Below are 17,465 nucleotides of genomic sequence, written 5' to 3' on the forward strand. Positions count from 1 at the left end.
TTGAGGATTCCTGGCTCCTGACATGGGCGTGGCAGTAAGTTGACCTTGAGATGACTTTGTATTGCTCACAGCTGTTTATCTGTCTGCTTCTCCCACTTGACTGCAAGTTCCTTGGGGGTGGGGGCAGCAGGTCTTAGTCATCTCTGCCGCCTCTCCCCACCGCCGTGGCGCCCAGCCCTGGGTTGGGCACTCGGGAGGCCTGCCTTCACAGGCGCTGCTCAGCGCCTGAACCGACTCCATCCCCGCAGGAACTGGACCTCGCGAGGGCAGTGCCTGGAGCTGAGAAACAGAAGCTCCCATGGAGGGTTTCCACGTGCGGTGCTGGAGGAGCAGCCGGCAAACATGGGAGGCCTCCCTCTCTGTCTCTGCTCTTCCAGAAACGCCCCATCTCCGAGCAGCATGTTAATCAGTAACGGTCCCACAGGGAGCGCACTTTGGAAGAACAAATATTTGCCGCAAGCTCCCGGCTGCAAACCCCAACCTTCTGTCTTTGCCCTGAATGAAGGACCTTCCCAGGCACCCGGGGGCCACTCACTGGTAAGAGGCCGCAGATTGAAGGGAGACCTTCACAGACTAGCCAGCAAGGGATGGGAGGTGACGTCTGGTCCTTTCTGGGTGGGTTCTGCGGTGAGGGGGAGGGAGTCTGGGCAGCGGGCAGCCCGCACTGGAGAGGGCGGCGTCCGGGTGGGAGGTGGGCTGTAGGCACGGGGGTGGTGGGGGGGGCATCCTCTGCCCGAAGGAGGAATGATGGTAAGGCTTTTAAGTCTTGAGTTGGTGCCCACAGCCCTCCCTGTTCAAGCCACACTCAATGTCCTGCCTACTTCCTGCCCAGACGCGTGAACCCCGGCTTCCAGGGCTGGGTGGGCGTGCTGCTCCAAGTCCATCCAGGGTCCCATGCAGGGAGCGGGGGCGTGAGCTGTGGACTTCTTACCCCTCGGGTTACATTTAGGATGATACAGCCTCGGCGTGCTTAGTGGCACCCTGATGCTTGAGGGGAGTCCCGTGCACAGATTCTGCTCACTTCAGTAGAGGAACAACGACCATAGGGGACATGGGGTCTGTCTGGTCAGCAGCATGCAGGGACGCCCTGTATTCCTGGGCTGCCACTCCAGACTGGAGGGGGAGCTGCGCAGTGAGACTTAGCAACTGGGAGAGGTGCTGGGATTGTGTCCTGACCGCTGTCAGAGAGGAGCGATCAGAGTTCAGGAGTGCAACACCAGGGGGTTGATTTATCAATTTACAAAGCGGTGCTAAATATTGCATACAGGGCATACCTTGGCGATACTGTGGCTGTTGAGGTTCCAGGCTGCCATAAAGTGAATATCGAAATAAAGTGAGTCCCATGAATTGATTGTAGGATTGTCCAGTGTATACAAAAGTTATGTTGAGCTCTGACTGGGGTGGCACAGTGGGCTGGGTGTTGTCCCACAAACCAAAAGGTCACTGGTTTGATTTCCGGTCAGGACACAGGCCTGGATTGCAGGCCATGTCCCCAGTTGTGCGAGAGGCAACTGATCAATGTTTCCTTCACACATTGATGTTTCCCTCTTTCCCTTCCCCTCTCTCTAAAAATTAAATAAATAAAAATTTGAAAAAGGTATGTTTATACCATACTGTAGTCTATTAAGTGTACAATACTGTTATGTCTAAAAAATTACACATACCTTAATTTCAAAATACTTTATTGCTACGAAACACTAACCAACATCTGAGCCTACAGTAAGTCACGGTCTTTTTGCCGGTGTGGGGGTCTTGCCTCGATGCCGCTGAAACCGCGGGACTGCCCAACGAGGCTTGACTGTATAAAGGAGGCACAGGCCAGGGGCCCATCTGGGTATCGCAGGAGGTACTTACCCAGCATCTGCGGCACTGGAGTGAGCTGCTGAACTGGGACTTGACAGTTAGAATCACACCAAATTCCCTAAACACTGACATTTAAGAAGCGTAACAGAAGTATTTCACTGAGTAAGGTGGGGACTTCAGGCTGAACTCTGCGTACACACTGAGCATACGCAAGGGCAGTGTACTGAGTCCTGGGGCCGGGTGGCACTTTGTGCTGGGCACAGACGAGGACACGGCCCCCTGCCGCAGGGAGAAGCGGCCTGGGAACTTTGTTATGGGTGGCCTGGTTCAGAATGAGGTCCGTGCTGATAGGAATTCCCGTGAGGCCTGCAGCCTCCCCTGCCCGATGCCCCCTGGGCTGGCTGGTTCTGCCCCAGCCAGGCCCTGCTGGGGCCGCGAGCCCAGGAGAGAATGAGGGTGCCTCTCAGTGACCTGCCCAGCCAGCCCCTGGGGGGCACACCTGGTGCTGCCAGCTGAACCAGGAGCGGAGTGGGGAGACGGTCCGGTGGCACAGCCCAGCCCTGCGGTGTTTATCCAGATGGGACCTGTGCCGGAGGTCCGGAGCCTGGCCCCTTGCCAACAGTGCGAGGGAGCCAGAGAGGTGGCCGCGGCGGCTCGTGGGGAGGAGAGTGGGGATTGGAGACCCCCGCCTGGGCCAGAAGGCTGACTCCACCAGGGGCAGCAAAAGCGAGGACACACCTCATGAGTCACTGTCACTGTGAGGATTCATGCGGGACAAGCTGGCTAGTCATTTCTGTCCTAGGAACTCCAGCATAGAGAAGGAAGGTCGACCGGCAGGGAGCTGTATGACCGGGTCCCAGGGCTGCAGGAGAGGTACAGGGGGCAGAGTTCTCATCACCGAGTCAGGCAAACTCAGAGCTTTCCCTCTTCCTAGCTCTGATCGCTCCCCAGACCCTCTAAATCCCCACCCAAATGTGCCGCAGACCCACATTCCCGAAACCCAGCCTGACAGTCTGTTGTCAGGCCCCACGGTCAAGGGCAATGAATGAAACCAACCAATACACAGTCTGTGAACCTCCTGAACCCAGCCCTGCTCTGACCCACAGGCAGCCAGGCCCGGGACCCCGACCACGGCCTCTTTGGCCCGCCCCTCCTGGGAGGCCGTGGAATGAGTGGGAGAGTTGGGGGAGGCCAGGGGCTGCCCATGGGCTGGCTGGGGAGGAGGCCTCGCTCTATGGAAGAACCCCCTCCTCTTCAGGTACCCCGCGGTCACCCCTCCTTGCTCTGGGCCTGCCGCACCCCCCAAGGCAGGAAGTGGGGGACTGTACCATCACACAGGGATGAGTGACTGCATTAGGCATTAAAAACAACCCCTGCCCTGTCTTCTCCCGAGGAAGCCTCGCTGCTGAAGAGAAGCGCTCCTTGGGCCCCGCCAGCTGACCAGATGAAGGCGGCGCTGCGCCTCCTGCTCCCCTGCCTCCTGGCCGAGGTGTGGCTGGTGCCCGGCTTGGCCCCCGGTTCCCAGTCACCAGAGGCCCGGGCAGGGCCGGAGGCTCTGCAGACCCCCACTGAACAGTACAATACCTTCCAGAGAGAGCAGGCCCCTGAAGAGGAGCAGGAGAAGGAGCCCTGGCTGACGGCCAGTGGGCACTGGCTCTGTGAGGACATCTTCAACTTGGGGTTCAACCTGCTGCGCAAGATCTCCCGGAGGCACGAGGGCAACGTGGTCTTCTCGCCGCTCAGCCTGTCCAGGGCAATGGCAGCGCTGATGCTGGGGGCCACGGGGCAGACCGACGCCCAGCTGGGGAGCGGGCTCCTGCAGACCTGGAACCAGACCGGGCCCGGGCACCTGCCCGCCCTCCTGCAGTGGCTCCGAGAGCACCTCTCCCACAACCAGGAGCTGGGCCTCTCCCAGGGGAGTTTGGCCTTCATCCACGAGGATTTTGATATCAAAGAGACCTTCCTCAATTTATCCAAGAGGTATTTCGATACAGAGTGTGTGACGATGAATTTTCGCAATGTGTCCCAGGCCCAGAGGCTCATGAATCATTACATTAACAAAGAGACGCAGGGGAAGATCCCCGAGCTCTTTGCTGAGATTAATCCCGACACCAAATTAATCCTTGTGGATTACGTCTTGTTCAAAGGTATTTCGATAACGTTCTGCTCTGCCAAAGCCACGGGTCTCTCCGTCAGTCTCCCCCAGCCCTGTCTGGCCAGCGTGTGCTTGCCGCCCAGGGATTTCCTTGGGGCCGTTTTCAGGTTTCGGAAACAGATTGAAATGGGCGTTGTCTGCGTGTGACGTACCAGGCAGAGTGCAGGACATGGTCCCGCGCTGCCCCGGCCCTGGTGACACGTGAGTTCTGAGTCCTTAGCTTTCCAGGCGCCTCAGGACAGCTTTCCTCGCCTCTGATATTCTGACACAGTGAATCTTCCGGGTCATTAAAAGGCGGCAGACTTAGGGTTACATCTTTGCTCCTTCGCTCTCTCCTTTTGTGACCTGGGGCAATTGGCAAAGTCTCTTGTCCTCGTTTCTTAATGTAATAAAAGGGGACGCTCCTACCTACTGACCAGATGACAGTGAGGCTCAGAGAGGGTGGCTCGATCAAGGGCACATGATCAACGGCAGAGGCAACGAGGGGGTCCCGACACTCTCCACACCAGGCCCTTCCCATCCTGCGCCCCTAACGGCGCAGTGGGCTTGTGTGGCCACCACTGCAGCAGAAAGCTGACACTAGGGACTTGCCAAGTCTGGGAGGAGAATGTGCTTCCAGTTGGCCAGGCCACACCCCCAGGACAGAGGGTCATTGCTGCCGCAGGCGAGTGGCCTCCCCTGGATTGTGTGACTATTTGTCAGCAAGGGACCCCTTCTCTCAGAACCACACTCAGCAGCCATGGGTGGGGAATGTCATACTTCTGTCCGCGTGGTTTCGCTTGCACGTGGGCACGCAGTAACTAGGCAACGGGCGGTCCGAGGGCCCCTCCCGTCGGCAGGAGCGGCCAGAGGCCCGGTCTCCTGCAGGCTGGAGCTCAGCACAGCGAGCAGGCTGCGCGGCAACACTACCCTGTCGCATGGGGCTCCAGTAGGGCCTGCGGGTGGATCCGCATCCTGCCAGCTGGGAAGGACAGGGAAGGCCGACGCCTGAGGGGCTTAGTGCGCCTGCCTGAGCCGTGGTGAAAGCCCACCTCATCAGGGACTGCCCAGCCCGGGGCAGCAAGGGGCATAGAACTGCGGCCCTCTGTGACATTAGCAAGGACGCCGCTCTCCAGAAGGCAGTTTCCACAGTGTGTCCTCTTCTTACCTGTGCAGGGCAGTGGCTGACCCCTTTCGACCCTGTCTTCACCGAGGTGGACACTTTCCACCTGAATAAGTACAAGGCGGTTAAGGTGCCCATGATGTACAGGGCGGGCGACTTCGCCGCCACCTTCGATAAGAGTTTCCGTTGCCACGTCCTCCGGCTGCCCTACCAGGGCAACACCGCCATGCTGGTGGTGCTCATGGAGAGAATGGGGGACCACCTGGCCCTGGAAGACTACCTGACCCCAGAGCTGGTGGACACATGGCTGAGAAACATGAAAACCAGGTACAGCCAGTCCCCTGGCCCAGCCCCAGCCCAGGCCTCCCGTGTTCACCAGCACTCACCACCCTCTCGGGGACTAATGCCCGCCCACCCCACCCCGTGACCTGCGGGCTCCCTGAGAGCTGGGGCTACATTTGTCCTGTCTCCAGCTCTGTCCCGGCCCCTCTCACAGTCCTGGCTCTTGCATTCACCAGGCCAGCACTTACCCAGGTCCCCCTCGCCAGGCACCGTGGTACGAGCCCAGGGAAGCCCTCGTGGAGCTTACCTTCTAGTGAAGGGAGACAAGCCACAGCGCAGGGCAGGAGATGGGGGCACCAGCGGGGGCAGGGAGACGCCAGGCCAGGCTTTGCTGAGGTGGTGGCGGGAAGCTAATCCCGGAAGAGAGGCAGGGCCTTGTGGCTCTCCTGGGGAAGCGAGGTGTTACAGGGAGAAACGAGACCGTTGGGGGACCGGAGAGTGCCTGGTGGGTTTGGCGAACAGCAAGGGAGCCAGGAAGGACATGAGGTCAAAGGACCAGGGGCCCAGTGTCCCAGGACCATATGTTATAGGCCCCAGAAAAGGAGTTGGGCTTTTCCTGAAGGAGATGGGAAGCCACGGGGTTGGGGGCGGGGGGCGGGGGGCGGGGGAGGGAAGGGGCGGTGCAGCAGCGAGGAGACCAGTCCGGAGGTCGAGGTCGCTGTAATTCCTGCGACCATCTGGGTCCAGATGCTGCCCCCTTGGGCTGTGGGGTGACAGGGCAGAGATGAGCAGCGAGGTGACAGGATTTGCTAAGGGACTGGATGTGGGCGTGAGAGAGGAAGAGGGAGGGGGAGAAAGTGAGCCGGAGGAAATACCACTGAGCTCCTGCTACACAGCAGGCGTTGCTCGGGACACTGGTATTTCCCTTCCGCCTGCGGACAACCCCGGGAAACTGGGCCTGGGATTCTTGGCTACACTTCGCAGGATAAGAAATTGAGACTTCTTTCAGACTACTGTCGTATCCATTAGTCGTGTTCATGCTTTTTATTTTTGAGCCACAGAACTCATCTTTCCAAACAAAGTAATTCCAAAGGAGAACTCCAATGTATATGAATAGATACTATCAGCATTTCTCTGGCGACAGGTAGGCGAGGAGTGGCAAGCTCCCCACACAGCCTCCTGCTGTCTGTCCACCCCCGACTCCTAAGGTTCTCCTGGAATCCTGGGGGTCTGCGGAATCCAGACCCTGAACCCAGCACCGTCACCCTGGGGTTCACAGGATCACTGGAAGCAGCTGTTTGGTTCGGGTTGTTTTTAAAACAAAGGGAAATGGGTGTAAAATACAGTACCCCTCACCGCCTTTCACCATTATATGTACTTGTACCACAGAAATATGGAAGTTTTCTTTCCGAAGTTCAAGTTAGATCAGAAGTATGAGATGCATAAACTGCTTAAGCAGATGAGAATCAAAAAGATCTTCTCACCCTGGGCCAACCTGAGTGAACTCTCAGCTGCCGAGAGAAACCTGAAAGTATCCAAGGTAAGTCAGATCCTCTGCGGGCACCCAACCCTAAGTACGAAATGGGAGCAAATCCGACACACATTTTTGCAAAACATTTTAATATTGATAAAATACCAAGTTACAGTAGAAACTTGAGATTTAAATTCCGAACACTTGAAATAGCACCCAAGCTGGATGTTTTGAGCGTTTTCAAGCTACTTTATTGAAGCGTTAAATTAGTTCAGCGAATTTAATTTCTCTTAGGTAGAGCTCCCCCCTCTTCTCTCCCAAACACTCAAGGAGAAATTTACCCCTGAAACGGAAATGATTCCCAGGTTCATTTAAAAAATTATGAAATTACAACACGTGCACGATGAAAGCAGCCCCTGGAAGTCGTCCGCCCCACGCCCCGCCCCTGGCCGGAACCCCTCGGCAGTATTCCCACAAAACAGGCCTGCTCTTCCTCCCTCCCTCCCGCCCTCCCTTCCTTTCTTTTAATGCTCCCAGTGACAGGGAACTCAACACTTCCTTGCAAAGCAACCCAATCCGTAAGTGGCTAAAATGTCTTTGGGTTTCTTGACCTGTAACTCCTCCCGCACTCTCGCCCTCTTTGGCCCATGTTCAGCCTCTAGACCTATGAAGAGCAAGGTTATCACTTCCCACAGGAACCCCTTCAGCACGCCTGTTGTCTTGGTGGAAACCCTGTTGGCTTTGAGGGAAGCACTGTCCGGGGTTCGGAGCAGCTCCGGGCATCGCAGGGAACCGGTTAACGCCCGGGCCTGCTCGCTATTGCCAGCAGCAAGCCCCAGCCATTATTACCACAGAGGGACTGTCCCGACGTCTCCAAATGGCAGCTGCACCTCCCCACGTTCTTCCTTAGTTGTGGGGTTTGGTTGATATTTTCCCATAGAATGGCATTTCCTTTTTCCAAGAGAGATTACAAGTGGATCCACCTGAGCAGGTCTGAGCAGGGAAACCCTGGCCTGCAGGGAAACGTGGGGCCGCCTCAAGGAAGGGGACACAGATAAACAGGACAGCACTGTAGGAGACCGGCAGCTGGAAGGATTTCTGCTGCAATTGCTGTCTTACGGTCCAAATCGCACATCACTAAGCATTCTCCCTGTTCATTCCGGGAAGTGGATTTTCACTCCAGGAAATTAGGGAGTCTCCAGGTGTTATTACACTGACGTTTCTGTTATCTCTTCTTATAATCATTATATCAGTATGTCACCCACGTCACATAAGGTTCCTGAACAGAGGGCTCGTCAGCCACGACAGGTGGCCTGAGTACGGGCAGCCAGAGTTCAGGGAGGCCGCAGGGACCCCAGGACTCCTCGGAGCAGAGCCAGGTGCTGGGGAGCTGCCACAGAAGACTAGCCACACGCCTGGCCCCACCTTACCTGCCAGGAGGAAGGCCAAAGTATTCAGGGGTTCCGGGCACTTAAGAACCTTCTGGAGGAGCACCAGCGCCGCCCAAAAATTGGTAGCACAAAGTACATGCTCGATAAGCATTTGCTGATCTGACGCACGTGCGATTGAATCGGCCCACCCAAAAGTCCCTGGGTCCACACCCATGTGGTTTCACAGTTGGGTTCCCAGGGCCCCCTGGTATTGTTCTGGGGCTCCTAAGGCAAGTCCCTGGCGCAACCTTAGACCGTCCCTGTCAGCACAGAGGGGCCCTGTACCACTCCCTCCTTCCCCAGAGTACGGCCCTGTGGGTAGGGCCACAGCAAAAAGTGTCAAGGGGCGCGATGAACTGCCTCCTCTCCACAGCCACCCAAATGGTCTTCCAAGTTCTTTTCTTTCCTAGGTTTTACAGGAAGCAGTGATTGAGGTCAATGAAAAAGGAACCGAGGCAGTGTCAGGAACAATGTCTGAAATCATCGCCTACTCCATGCCCCCCGTCATCAAAGTGGACCGGCCGTTTCACTTCCTGATCTATGAAGAAACCTCGAGAATGCTCCTCTTTCTGGGCAGGGTGGTGAACCCAGCTCTCCTGTAACTCAGGACAAGCATGGGCACTTGGCGCGCAGCGGATGCTGAATCTGAGCTTCGGAAACCCGCACAAGGTGCTAGCCCTGGGGGGCAGGAGAGAGGGGCTCTGGTCCTCTGTGAGTCTGAGCCATTCTTAGATAAATCCCAGTATTAAATTCAAACTTATTTTAGAGAAATGTTTGTACAATCTGCTTGGTATTTTAAGCCTGCTTCCAAGAGCCTTTGTTATTGACTAAGGACCAGCCTGGTAGAATAGCTTTACCTTTCTCCGTTACTCACATACCTGGGCTTAAAAAATGGTAAACCTGGACACTATTTCCAGGGGAAGCCTCTGGGAAGAAGACTCGTCCACATTCTCCATGAGTCTCATGCTTCCCTCTCTTTACTTCCCTCTGGTGCAAAATAACTGTTTTCTTATAATCTAGTATAGAATCATTTCTTGACTAAAATTGTGATGAGCAGGACCAATAAAATAACATTGGTCAGATCAAGATAGCATAGAGTATGTAAAACAGAGTCACTCGTGTCAATCAAGATGGCTGCCAGTCAGCCATGACACTTTGGTTCAAGAGGGAAGCTACCTAAGTCTGAGTAGACACATCTTGCAAGGAGACACACCTAAGATATCTGCACATGTGGTCAGCATAGACATGTCTGCAGAGCAGGACCACCCAGAGACAGGCTCCTGGGGAAAGTCCCCACTTGCCATCAGGGGTGCCAAGTAGAAAGCCACGTCCCACCCATAGGGTCCTGGGCAAATTCCCCACTTAGCGTCAGAGGTGCCAAGACACTTATCAAAGGCCTGGAAGGGTGGAGGACAGCACTTTCAAGGTATAATTGAGGCAGGCTCTGGACCACTGTGGAGGTAGCCGAGCTCCACACACCGGAGTGCCGCTCCACACCACGCTCATCTCCCTGGGCATCAGCCGCCGGAGGCTCTGTCCTGCTGGACCGAGGACATTGTCTGCCCTGCTGCCCACCTGGCTCCAGAGGTCCTTCCTTGCAAGACGCTGACGGTTCCCTTGCCCACTGTGCTGTCTCCAGGGCCTGCAGACTGAGACTTGGGGACTTGGGTTCGTTATCCCCCATTAATTGTTCTGTGTGTGTTATATTTCTCCTAGACTGTTAGATTATGAGTAGGATATTAATGTGCTGGTGTTCTACTTTGAGTGAACCTGCATTCAAAAGTTGGGTGAATGGCAGTTACCTTGGGTGATTCTTGCTTATTGCTTGGTGCCAGGCTGCTCAGCAGGCAGTGAGCTGAGCTGTTGCCCCACTGACCTATAGGAAAGGCTGTATCATGAACATACGCTCATGACGAAAATTAAAAATACACGTCATCCATCCTGATCACAGCATCTGCCTCAGTGCTGCCCAGTCCACTCCGTGGTGTCTTCAATCATTTGGCAGAGATGTTAACTGAGCCACACATCCCCTCATTCAATCCCTTCATTTTACAAAGGACAGAAATGGGGAACCAGAGACAGGGTTGCGTTATGACTTTCATGGGCCCCAGGCACTTTGGGGAACCTTCCTCCATAAGAAATATATGCGTATTAAAAATTACATTTTATGTCTGCATTGGTATGATGATGAATATATTATGGATTGTATTTTTCTTTATACCAATGCAGTCCAAGTATGTAACTTGCTTTGCTGCAAGAAGGAAAACATCTTTATGGGCCCCAGGAAGCGTCAGGAGCCTGAGGCACTGTGCCTGCTGCAGCTAGCGGGCGGATCAGCCAGGGCATCTTAGAGGGAGGTCCTGCGTGCAGCGATGGCAGGGTCCCCGGACGCCAGGCCCCAGGCCCCTGCCCTCTTCCTTCTTTCCGCCTACGCATCTGGTGAGGCCCGACTCAACAGGCAGCAGGTGCGCTCCTCTCCGCTACCACTGTGGGTATACATAACGTAAGCGTGGACTCCGGGCCACAGTTCAAAGGAAAAGAGCAGATGCCCCTGAAACTTTCTGAAGCGGTCATTTTCTGTTACAGAGACAAGAAAGTAGGAGTAAACTCTGAGACCCATGAATAGAGCTAACTAATCTCGGAGTGTCAACTAAATGCCTAATTGGATTTCTATCTGTTTGATATCCAATTTTATACCTAAAATCAATCAATCCTCTTAACTAACATAAATCAGAATACTGTGCGCCCTATTAGTGTGAATAGGTAATAACATTCAGCAGCAGTATGAAAACTGACTTTTCATCATTCTACTATCTGGATATTCACTCGTCCCTGTATCCCTTGCCGGGGCGCCGGGGGGCAACTGTCTGGGCAAGGCAATTCTAGGGTCTGAACAGACAGACAGAAACAGAGGGCTAATCCAACGGCTGTCCCTCGGTGACTTGTTAGCATGCAATCAGTAAGGTTCTTTGTGGAGAAATACTAGAAAGAAAAATAAGAGGGTTCAATCAAATTACTCACTTTTAAAAGATGAATTTTAAAAGATGAAATTCAGAAAAAAAAAAGTCTATGAAAACCTAATATCCTCTGAAATAAATATGGCCAAAACAAGTTGTGAAGTTTCATTATTATTGAAGGATTCATGTAACACACGGAGCAGGCTCTCCTCTCCTCTCCCCACGTGCACAATAACAACCTCACGACTCTGACACTTTGCTCTTTAAGACAGCAAATGGCCCTATTCTGTATGTTTAAAAAATTTTATCATGCCCCACATATGCTGGAAGAAGCTCCTAAGACACTAGGTTTCAGATTTTCCAAGTATACTCACATGTATACATGCATGGTGAGGAGACGCAGACCAATGAAAAGTATAATTAATGAAACAAAAAAAAAATCCAAGGTTTCAACTGAGAGGGAAAATCTGAACATTATAACAAGCCTTCCCTATATTTAAGTGTCAGGCTTTAAAACCTGTTCCTACACAGACACCCACATACACACTGTCTCTCACACATGCTATAATAATTGAGAACGGATTATTGAATTAATCTAATTCCTGTATCCTTGCTGTATAACTCCTACTTAAGCCAAGTGCCTGTTCACTTCAATTCAAACATTTCATGTTTGCCCACTAACCGTAAGGCAAACTGGACCCGCCCCTTCCAGAGTAAAGTGTCTGAGCGCAGGAAGCCAAATGATGGAAATGGTTTTCAAATACATGGGAGGCTGTGGAAGAAAATTTCTATGTGCTTCTTATTTTACTTCCCTGAAGTAAAATCCTTCTAAGCTCTCTCTCCATTTCTGCCAGTAAAATTGAGTTCCACAGATCTGTTCATTTGTAATGCTGACCTGTGAAATTCTAGAACCTATCCTTAAAAATGTAAGTTTCCATAATTAACAAACAAATGAAGGAGATGTTCCTATTTCCTTGCAGTTACAGGTGGAGAAGATCTCTCTCTGCCATATAACTAGTTTAAAGGAACTAGTTGATATGTTGTTAAACTAAGGACTTTCATGAGTGTCAGTCTTGTTTCCAGTATGGATATTCATCCAGTGTGGATATTTTACTGTTTTTGGAAATACATATAATTTTAACAAATATTTCAACAATTTTAGAAATATTCATGTTCTGGAAGAAAAAAAAAGAAAGAAAGAAACACTTCTGAACATAATTTTTATTGACCGTCTTCACTGAGAATTCAGTGCCTTGGAATGAGACTGCAGCTGACTTCCGAAAATTCCTGAATTCTATAAGCAGCCGTGACATTTCTCTGTCAAATCACTTTCCTCTTCTCTCACGTGCATAAAGGAAGTAAAAGCTCCTAGCTCTGCTAAACTTATTATGGAACAGATGAACTGAAATTCTCCGTTTTATTTAAAATAACGGAGCCAATGCTGATTCTGAATCAAAGCGCTGGGGACACTGATGTCACTCTGAGGTCCCATGTGCGCACCGCAAATACTCTCTCCCGGATCACAAAGTGTTCAGGTCCACGTTAGTGACACTGGCAGGAGACGCCCTTCAAAGAGGTTAAGTGCAATCCGCAAAGGATGTTCTAAGCCACGTGGTCAAGCTTCTTGTACCTGCTCAATTTTTAGGTACTGACAAGTGGGTAGTTGAACAATTCCATTGACCTGACTATCCTTGAATGAAAGACATTACTGATCACTAAAAATAGGCCCCCAAAAAGGCCAATTGTGGGGGAGGGGGCAGAGAAATGGCATGAAAGTCTCACGCTGAGTGCCTGTCCCTGAGTGATTTCTAGCTGCTGGCGGCACACTTCTGTTACTCGTTACTTAAAAATGAACTGTCTTACTCTTTAATTACAGAATAAAAACTGCAGAAAAGTATTTAAAACTTTTTTCACAAACAAAGGTATCTCATTAAACCTATGTTTTATTTTGAGTAAATTCACTATTCATTATTTTACATTATAAAAAGTAACCACACACGCATATGCATTCACAAATTAGATCATCTTTATCATACATCAATATATTTTAAAAAACAAATATTTTCTAATATCAATATAGTTATATGCTGATTGCATTTTGAAATAGAGAAGCTGACAATAGCTTCATACAGTCTATCTCAAGAACTGACATGTTAAAATTAATAACCATATATGTTCCACAGGCAAATTTTGATGGAAATATTAGCATTAGTACAAATAAATGCTGTTGACATAGCTTAAGCATGATAGCTTGGAATAACAGCTGATTCAAACTAGATTCATCATTTTTAATTAAATAAGGACAAATACAATCTAAAATGTAAACAAAGTATGTATAAAATAAAATTTTCTAGGAAATAAAGGAAATCATCGATCTATTATTTTTAAGGTAGTTGTGGCTAAAAGTTATCAGAAAACTTTGTGGAATTTTCATTGCCAAATTTAAATTTCAGAATACCCTACAACATATTGTTATCACTATCGGACTGACAAAATTGCAGACAGCTATTTGTGCCCTTTTTGGTGTGACTCTCCAACTGGGCTTGGAGAGTCTTGAGAAATGAACGCATTGTCTTTCTTATGCCAAGTTCCCCTCCAAGTGATTCTCTAGCTAGGGCCCTTTCAATTGATGTAGACTTTCATATAATTTTTAAATGCTAAAGCTCTAGAACAAGTAAATAGATGGTTCCCTGCATGAATAAATGCAGGCTTGTCTCTTCTGCAGCAGTAGTTAAAGCAATACTAAAGTTGTTTTTCATTATACTCACTATAACATTGGAATTCTGTAACCACATTATTATGTAAGAAATATATATTATACCTCCTAGGGAATCTAATTTCAAATATGGAACTTTTAGCAACATCAGCTGCCATAATGTATCTCTTTCCATTCATTTTTTTAAAAAAAGAAGCCCCAGCCATTGCATTAGCTTTTGTCCATCAATTGTATTGTCTCCAGTTGTCTTTGTTTTGCCTCCTTCATCAAGCAGGTGATTTAAGGATTGGATTTTCTGGATTTTCTTTGTCAAAAAGGAAAAAAGAGACAGAGAGGGGGAGGAAGAGAGTGGAAGAAAGAAAGGGAGGGAGGGAAAGATGGAAAGAGGGAGGGGAGAGGGAAGAAGAGAGGAAAGAAAGAAAAGAGAAGAAAGAAGAGAGGGGGAAAAAACGTGAAAAATTTTATCCATATAATGCTTACAAATAAAGAAATATAGGTAGAATCAACTTTGAATAAACTAAACATATGAGAACTTTAAATGAAAAAATAAATTATACATTAAATATTACTTGGAAGTACCGTGAATTACCAAATCCTGTGAACATAGCATTCAATTCAATTCATACAACTTTTCCTACATTTTTTTATTTTGTTCACAACCATAACAGAAATTAATGCAGCTTAAATATAGCAATTGTGTGGCCTTAAGAGACTTAAGATGTGATGCATTCCCATGCCTCCTTTAAGACACTGACATTCCTGACTACAAGACGCGTGTGTCATCTCGATGACCCTACAAAGCTGGAGAATGTGTTGCATAGAATATTGCTGAACAACAAAAACATAGTATTTTCTGAAATGACTTCCTAGGCTCATTTTAAGTAAAAATGATATATTTTCACTTGCATATGGCATGGTGCTGAACTGCAAATGATGCTTCCCAGGAATATAATGAAACATAACTACACTGACCACCTATCGGGGTTCTGTGCAGTGTGCAGTCACGAGAAAGCCCAGAGCAGAAGCACATCGCGTGGAGACACAGTGATGGACTTGCAGATCCAGCCACGTGCTTATAGAGCAGCTGTGAAACTACTATTCTTCCTCCTCCAGAATATCCGGAACAGAGGAAACAAGTGATGTGACTTGTTAGCACAGTGTTTGTTTCTAGATTCATTTTTTTAAATAATCAATTAAAAATAAAATTGATTACATAATTGAGTATAATTATATACTATATCTATTGAACAAGAAACAATTCAATCTATAAATAGGAAAAACATGCTCAACAATGAAAGGACAGATAAACATAGTAACCTGAAATAAAGAAGAGTTGATAGAAATATATGCAGTTTCAATGGTCTTTATTTTTAAAAATAGCATTAAGAAAAATAAGTTGAGAAAAGAATGAATGACATTCTCATGTTATTAAGCATATTCTTCCATCTCTTGAGAAGAAGAGGGTCAGAGTGATAGGACGGACCTCAGGGTCCCAGAACAGGAAGGGGCCTTAGCGGAAAAACCAGGTATCAACCTGTCAGTTTACTGATGAGACAATGAAGCCTAGAGTGGCAAGTGGGATGTCCACAGCTATTCAGCTGTCACTGGAACCAGGACAAAGGGCTCCAACTCTGTGCTCTCTACAGACTATGACCCTGTCCTGGCTCTACAGTCATGACTTTTAAACAGCTCGTCCACAGTATAATCATTAGAGCAACTGTATAAAAAAGCAATCTCTGTAAATAAGTGTCCTCTGTATTAACACTACAAATCTGTAATATCAATATCATTTCCTTCTATTTCCTATTACTTAGGATTGCTATGATATATAGTCCTACCCTTTCCTTGAGCCCCTTTCCATAAACATGTTTCTAAGTTTTGAGTGAATCTTAAATACATCTATATTTGTACATATTGATGGTCGATTAAAAATTTAGAGTAAGTTATATAACATGATTCAGTTCCTCGAAGAGACAGCACTAAAAGGTGCATGTCAGAAAGTTTATTTATTAAAAAGTATTCATGAATTAAGTGACATATGTCTAAAAGAAAATCTGAACTCTGTTTAAATGCTGTTTGAATCAGGAGTTGCAGGTGTCCTAAACAAAAGAGGAAGCCTGTAAGTACAGTTTGGGCAGCGGGGATGATCACTTCTACTGTCATATGATCCCTCATCATGACAATCCTTATGGGACTACCCGTTTCAATGTTAAAATTAAAAGAAACAAAGGCTTCAACTATTCAAACAAGACACTAACAGCACATGAAAAGGAGCCATGGGGGAAGGGAGAATAGAGGCCCTTTATAACCTCAACTTGGAAGGACAAGTACAGTGTGTAGAACCCGCCGCTGACTGACCCACAACTCTGGACTCCATGCTGCAGAAAGATTTCAGGGGAAGCCGTTGTACCCCGCTTTGTGAGCACTCACTGTCCACTTCAGCTAGCTCTTCAGAGGGATGCAATTATACCCAGTGCTCTCTCAAATTAAGTCCCTGAATGCAAGCATTTCACAGAAAAATTTTTAAAAATCTAGGATATCAGTGGGAGCCGTTTAAAGTTTTGTGTTGATTCCCTAAGGTTGCCATGCTTTTGCCATGTACAGATTATCTTCCATAAAGTATTAACGTAACAGAGGTACACGTGCTAATCCTTTTAATGTAAAACATTTGCTCATTGCAGACTTCTCTGTCCTTTGGAAACTGAGTGGGAAGGGAAGTGTAGAGAAAAAGAGTAGGAGAATACACTTAGCAGTTCGCCACTGCGTTACTTACAGGGTGGCCTTGCGTGGCTGTGTGTCTTTACTCCCACTGCTCTTTGGGTCAGCTGAGTTACCTGTCCCACGGGAGGTGCTCGGGAGGGACGCACTGGGAGAAAAGGAGGCCGGGAGGCTGCTGGCGTTACGCGTCCGGAATGAGTCATCTGAAAGGAACACGTGCACAGTCAGACACAGTGAACAGGCTGAGAGAGACGGGAGCCTGAGACAGGACAATCAACGCAGTAGGGTACGATCTATACATAGTGAGCTGCACGAATTTAAGGTTTTGCCCTATGTATGCACGCGAAGCTATCGCTGAAAATGAGTTAACTCGCCCGTCACCATCAAGCATTGCCTCCTGGGGACCCCCACCCGCAGGTGACCACAGATCTGCCTCCCCTTGCTAGAGAGTAGTCTGCATTTTCTAGTTTTATATAATGGAATCATACGATATGTACTTTTTTTTTGATCTGGCTTCTTTCATTCAGCACAATTATGTTGAGGTTTACATCCATGTAGTTGTGTATGTTGGTAACTTCACCCCTTTTTATTGCTGACTGGCATTCCATGGTATGGGCATATCCTAACTTGTTTATCCATTCTCCTTTTGAAGATGCTTGGGTTTTTTCCAGTTTTTGACTATTATGAATAAAGCTGCTATGGACAATCATATACAAGTCAGTGCGTGGAGGCAGGTTTTAATTCCTCTTCAGTAAAAGCCTAGGAGTTGAATTGCTGGATCACGTGGTAAGTGTACATTTAACTTCATTAGAACCTGCCCCATTCGTCGAA

The 17,465-nt window shown here is 48.9% G+C and overlaps 2 protein-coding genes across 7 annotated transcripts in view; one reads left to right on the forward strand and one right to left on the reverse strand.

Annotated features, from left to right (window-relative positions):
- Positions 1-449: 449 nt before the first annotated feature.
- Positions 450-11,343, forward strand: SERPINA10 (serpin family A member 10). 3 transcript variants are annotated; one of them, XM_054567084.1, is made up of 6 exons: positions 485-537; positions 2,606-2,676; positions 3,201-3,950; positions 5,114-5,387; positions 6,732-6,882; positions 8,654-11,343. In XM_054567084.1, the coding sequence occupies exons 1-6, from the start codon at positions 500-502 to the stop codon at positions 8,843-8,845; spliced, it is 1,476 nt and encodes a 491-aa protein (XP_054423059.1). In that variant the 5' UTR covers positions 485-499; the 3' UTR covers positions 8,846-11,343. The 3 variants fall into 3 exon arrangements, with proteins under 3 accessions (XP_054423060.1, XP_054423061.1, XP_054423059.1); XM_054567085.1 differs by lacking the exon at positions 2,606-2,676 and having other exon boundaries at positions 450-537; positions 3,197-3,950; XM_054567086.1 differs by lacking the exon at positions 2,606-2,676 and having other exon boundaries at positions 477-537.
- A 1,078-nt stretch (positions 11,344-12,421) lies between these two features.
- PPP4R4 (protein phosphatase 4 regulatory subunit 4) overlaps positions 12,422-17,465 on the reverse strand; it is a 77,704-nt gene continuing 72,660 nt past the window's right edge. For all 4 annotated transcript variants that reach the window (XM_054567088.1, XM_054567089.1, XM_054567090.1 and 1 more), the window contains 2 exons: positions 16,690-16,837; positions 12,422-14,220 (listed from right to left, as the gene is read on the reverse strand). In XM_054567088.1, coding sequence (XP_054423063.1) covers positions 14,196-14,220; positions 16,690-16,837 — 173 coding nt within the window. In that variant the 3' untranslated portion in view covers positions 12,422-14,195. The remainder of the gene's footprint in view (positions 14,221-16,689; positions 16,838-17,465) is intronic.

Source organism: Pteronotus mesoamericanus, unplaced genomic scaffold (genome assembly GCF_021234165.1).
Source record: "Pteronotus mesoamericanus isolate MK-2021 breed Mesoamerican mustached bat unplaced genomic scaffold, CSHL_Meso_final contig_182, whole genome shotgun sequence".
NCBI lineage: Eukaryota > Metazoa > Chordata > Mammalia > Chiroptera > Mormoopidae > Pteronotus > Pteronotus mesoamericanus.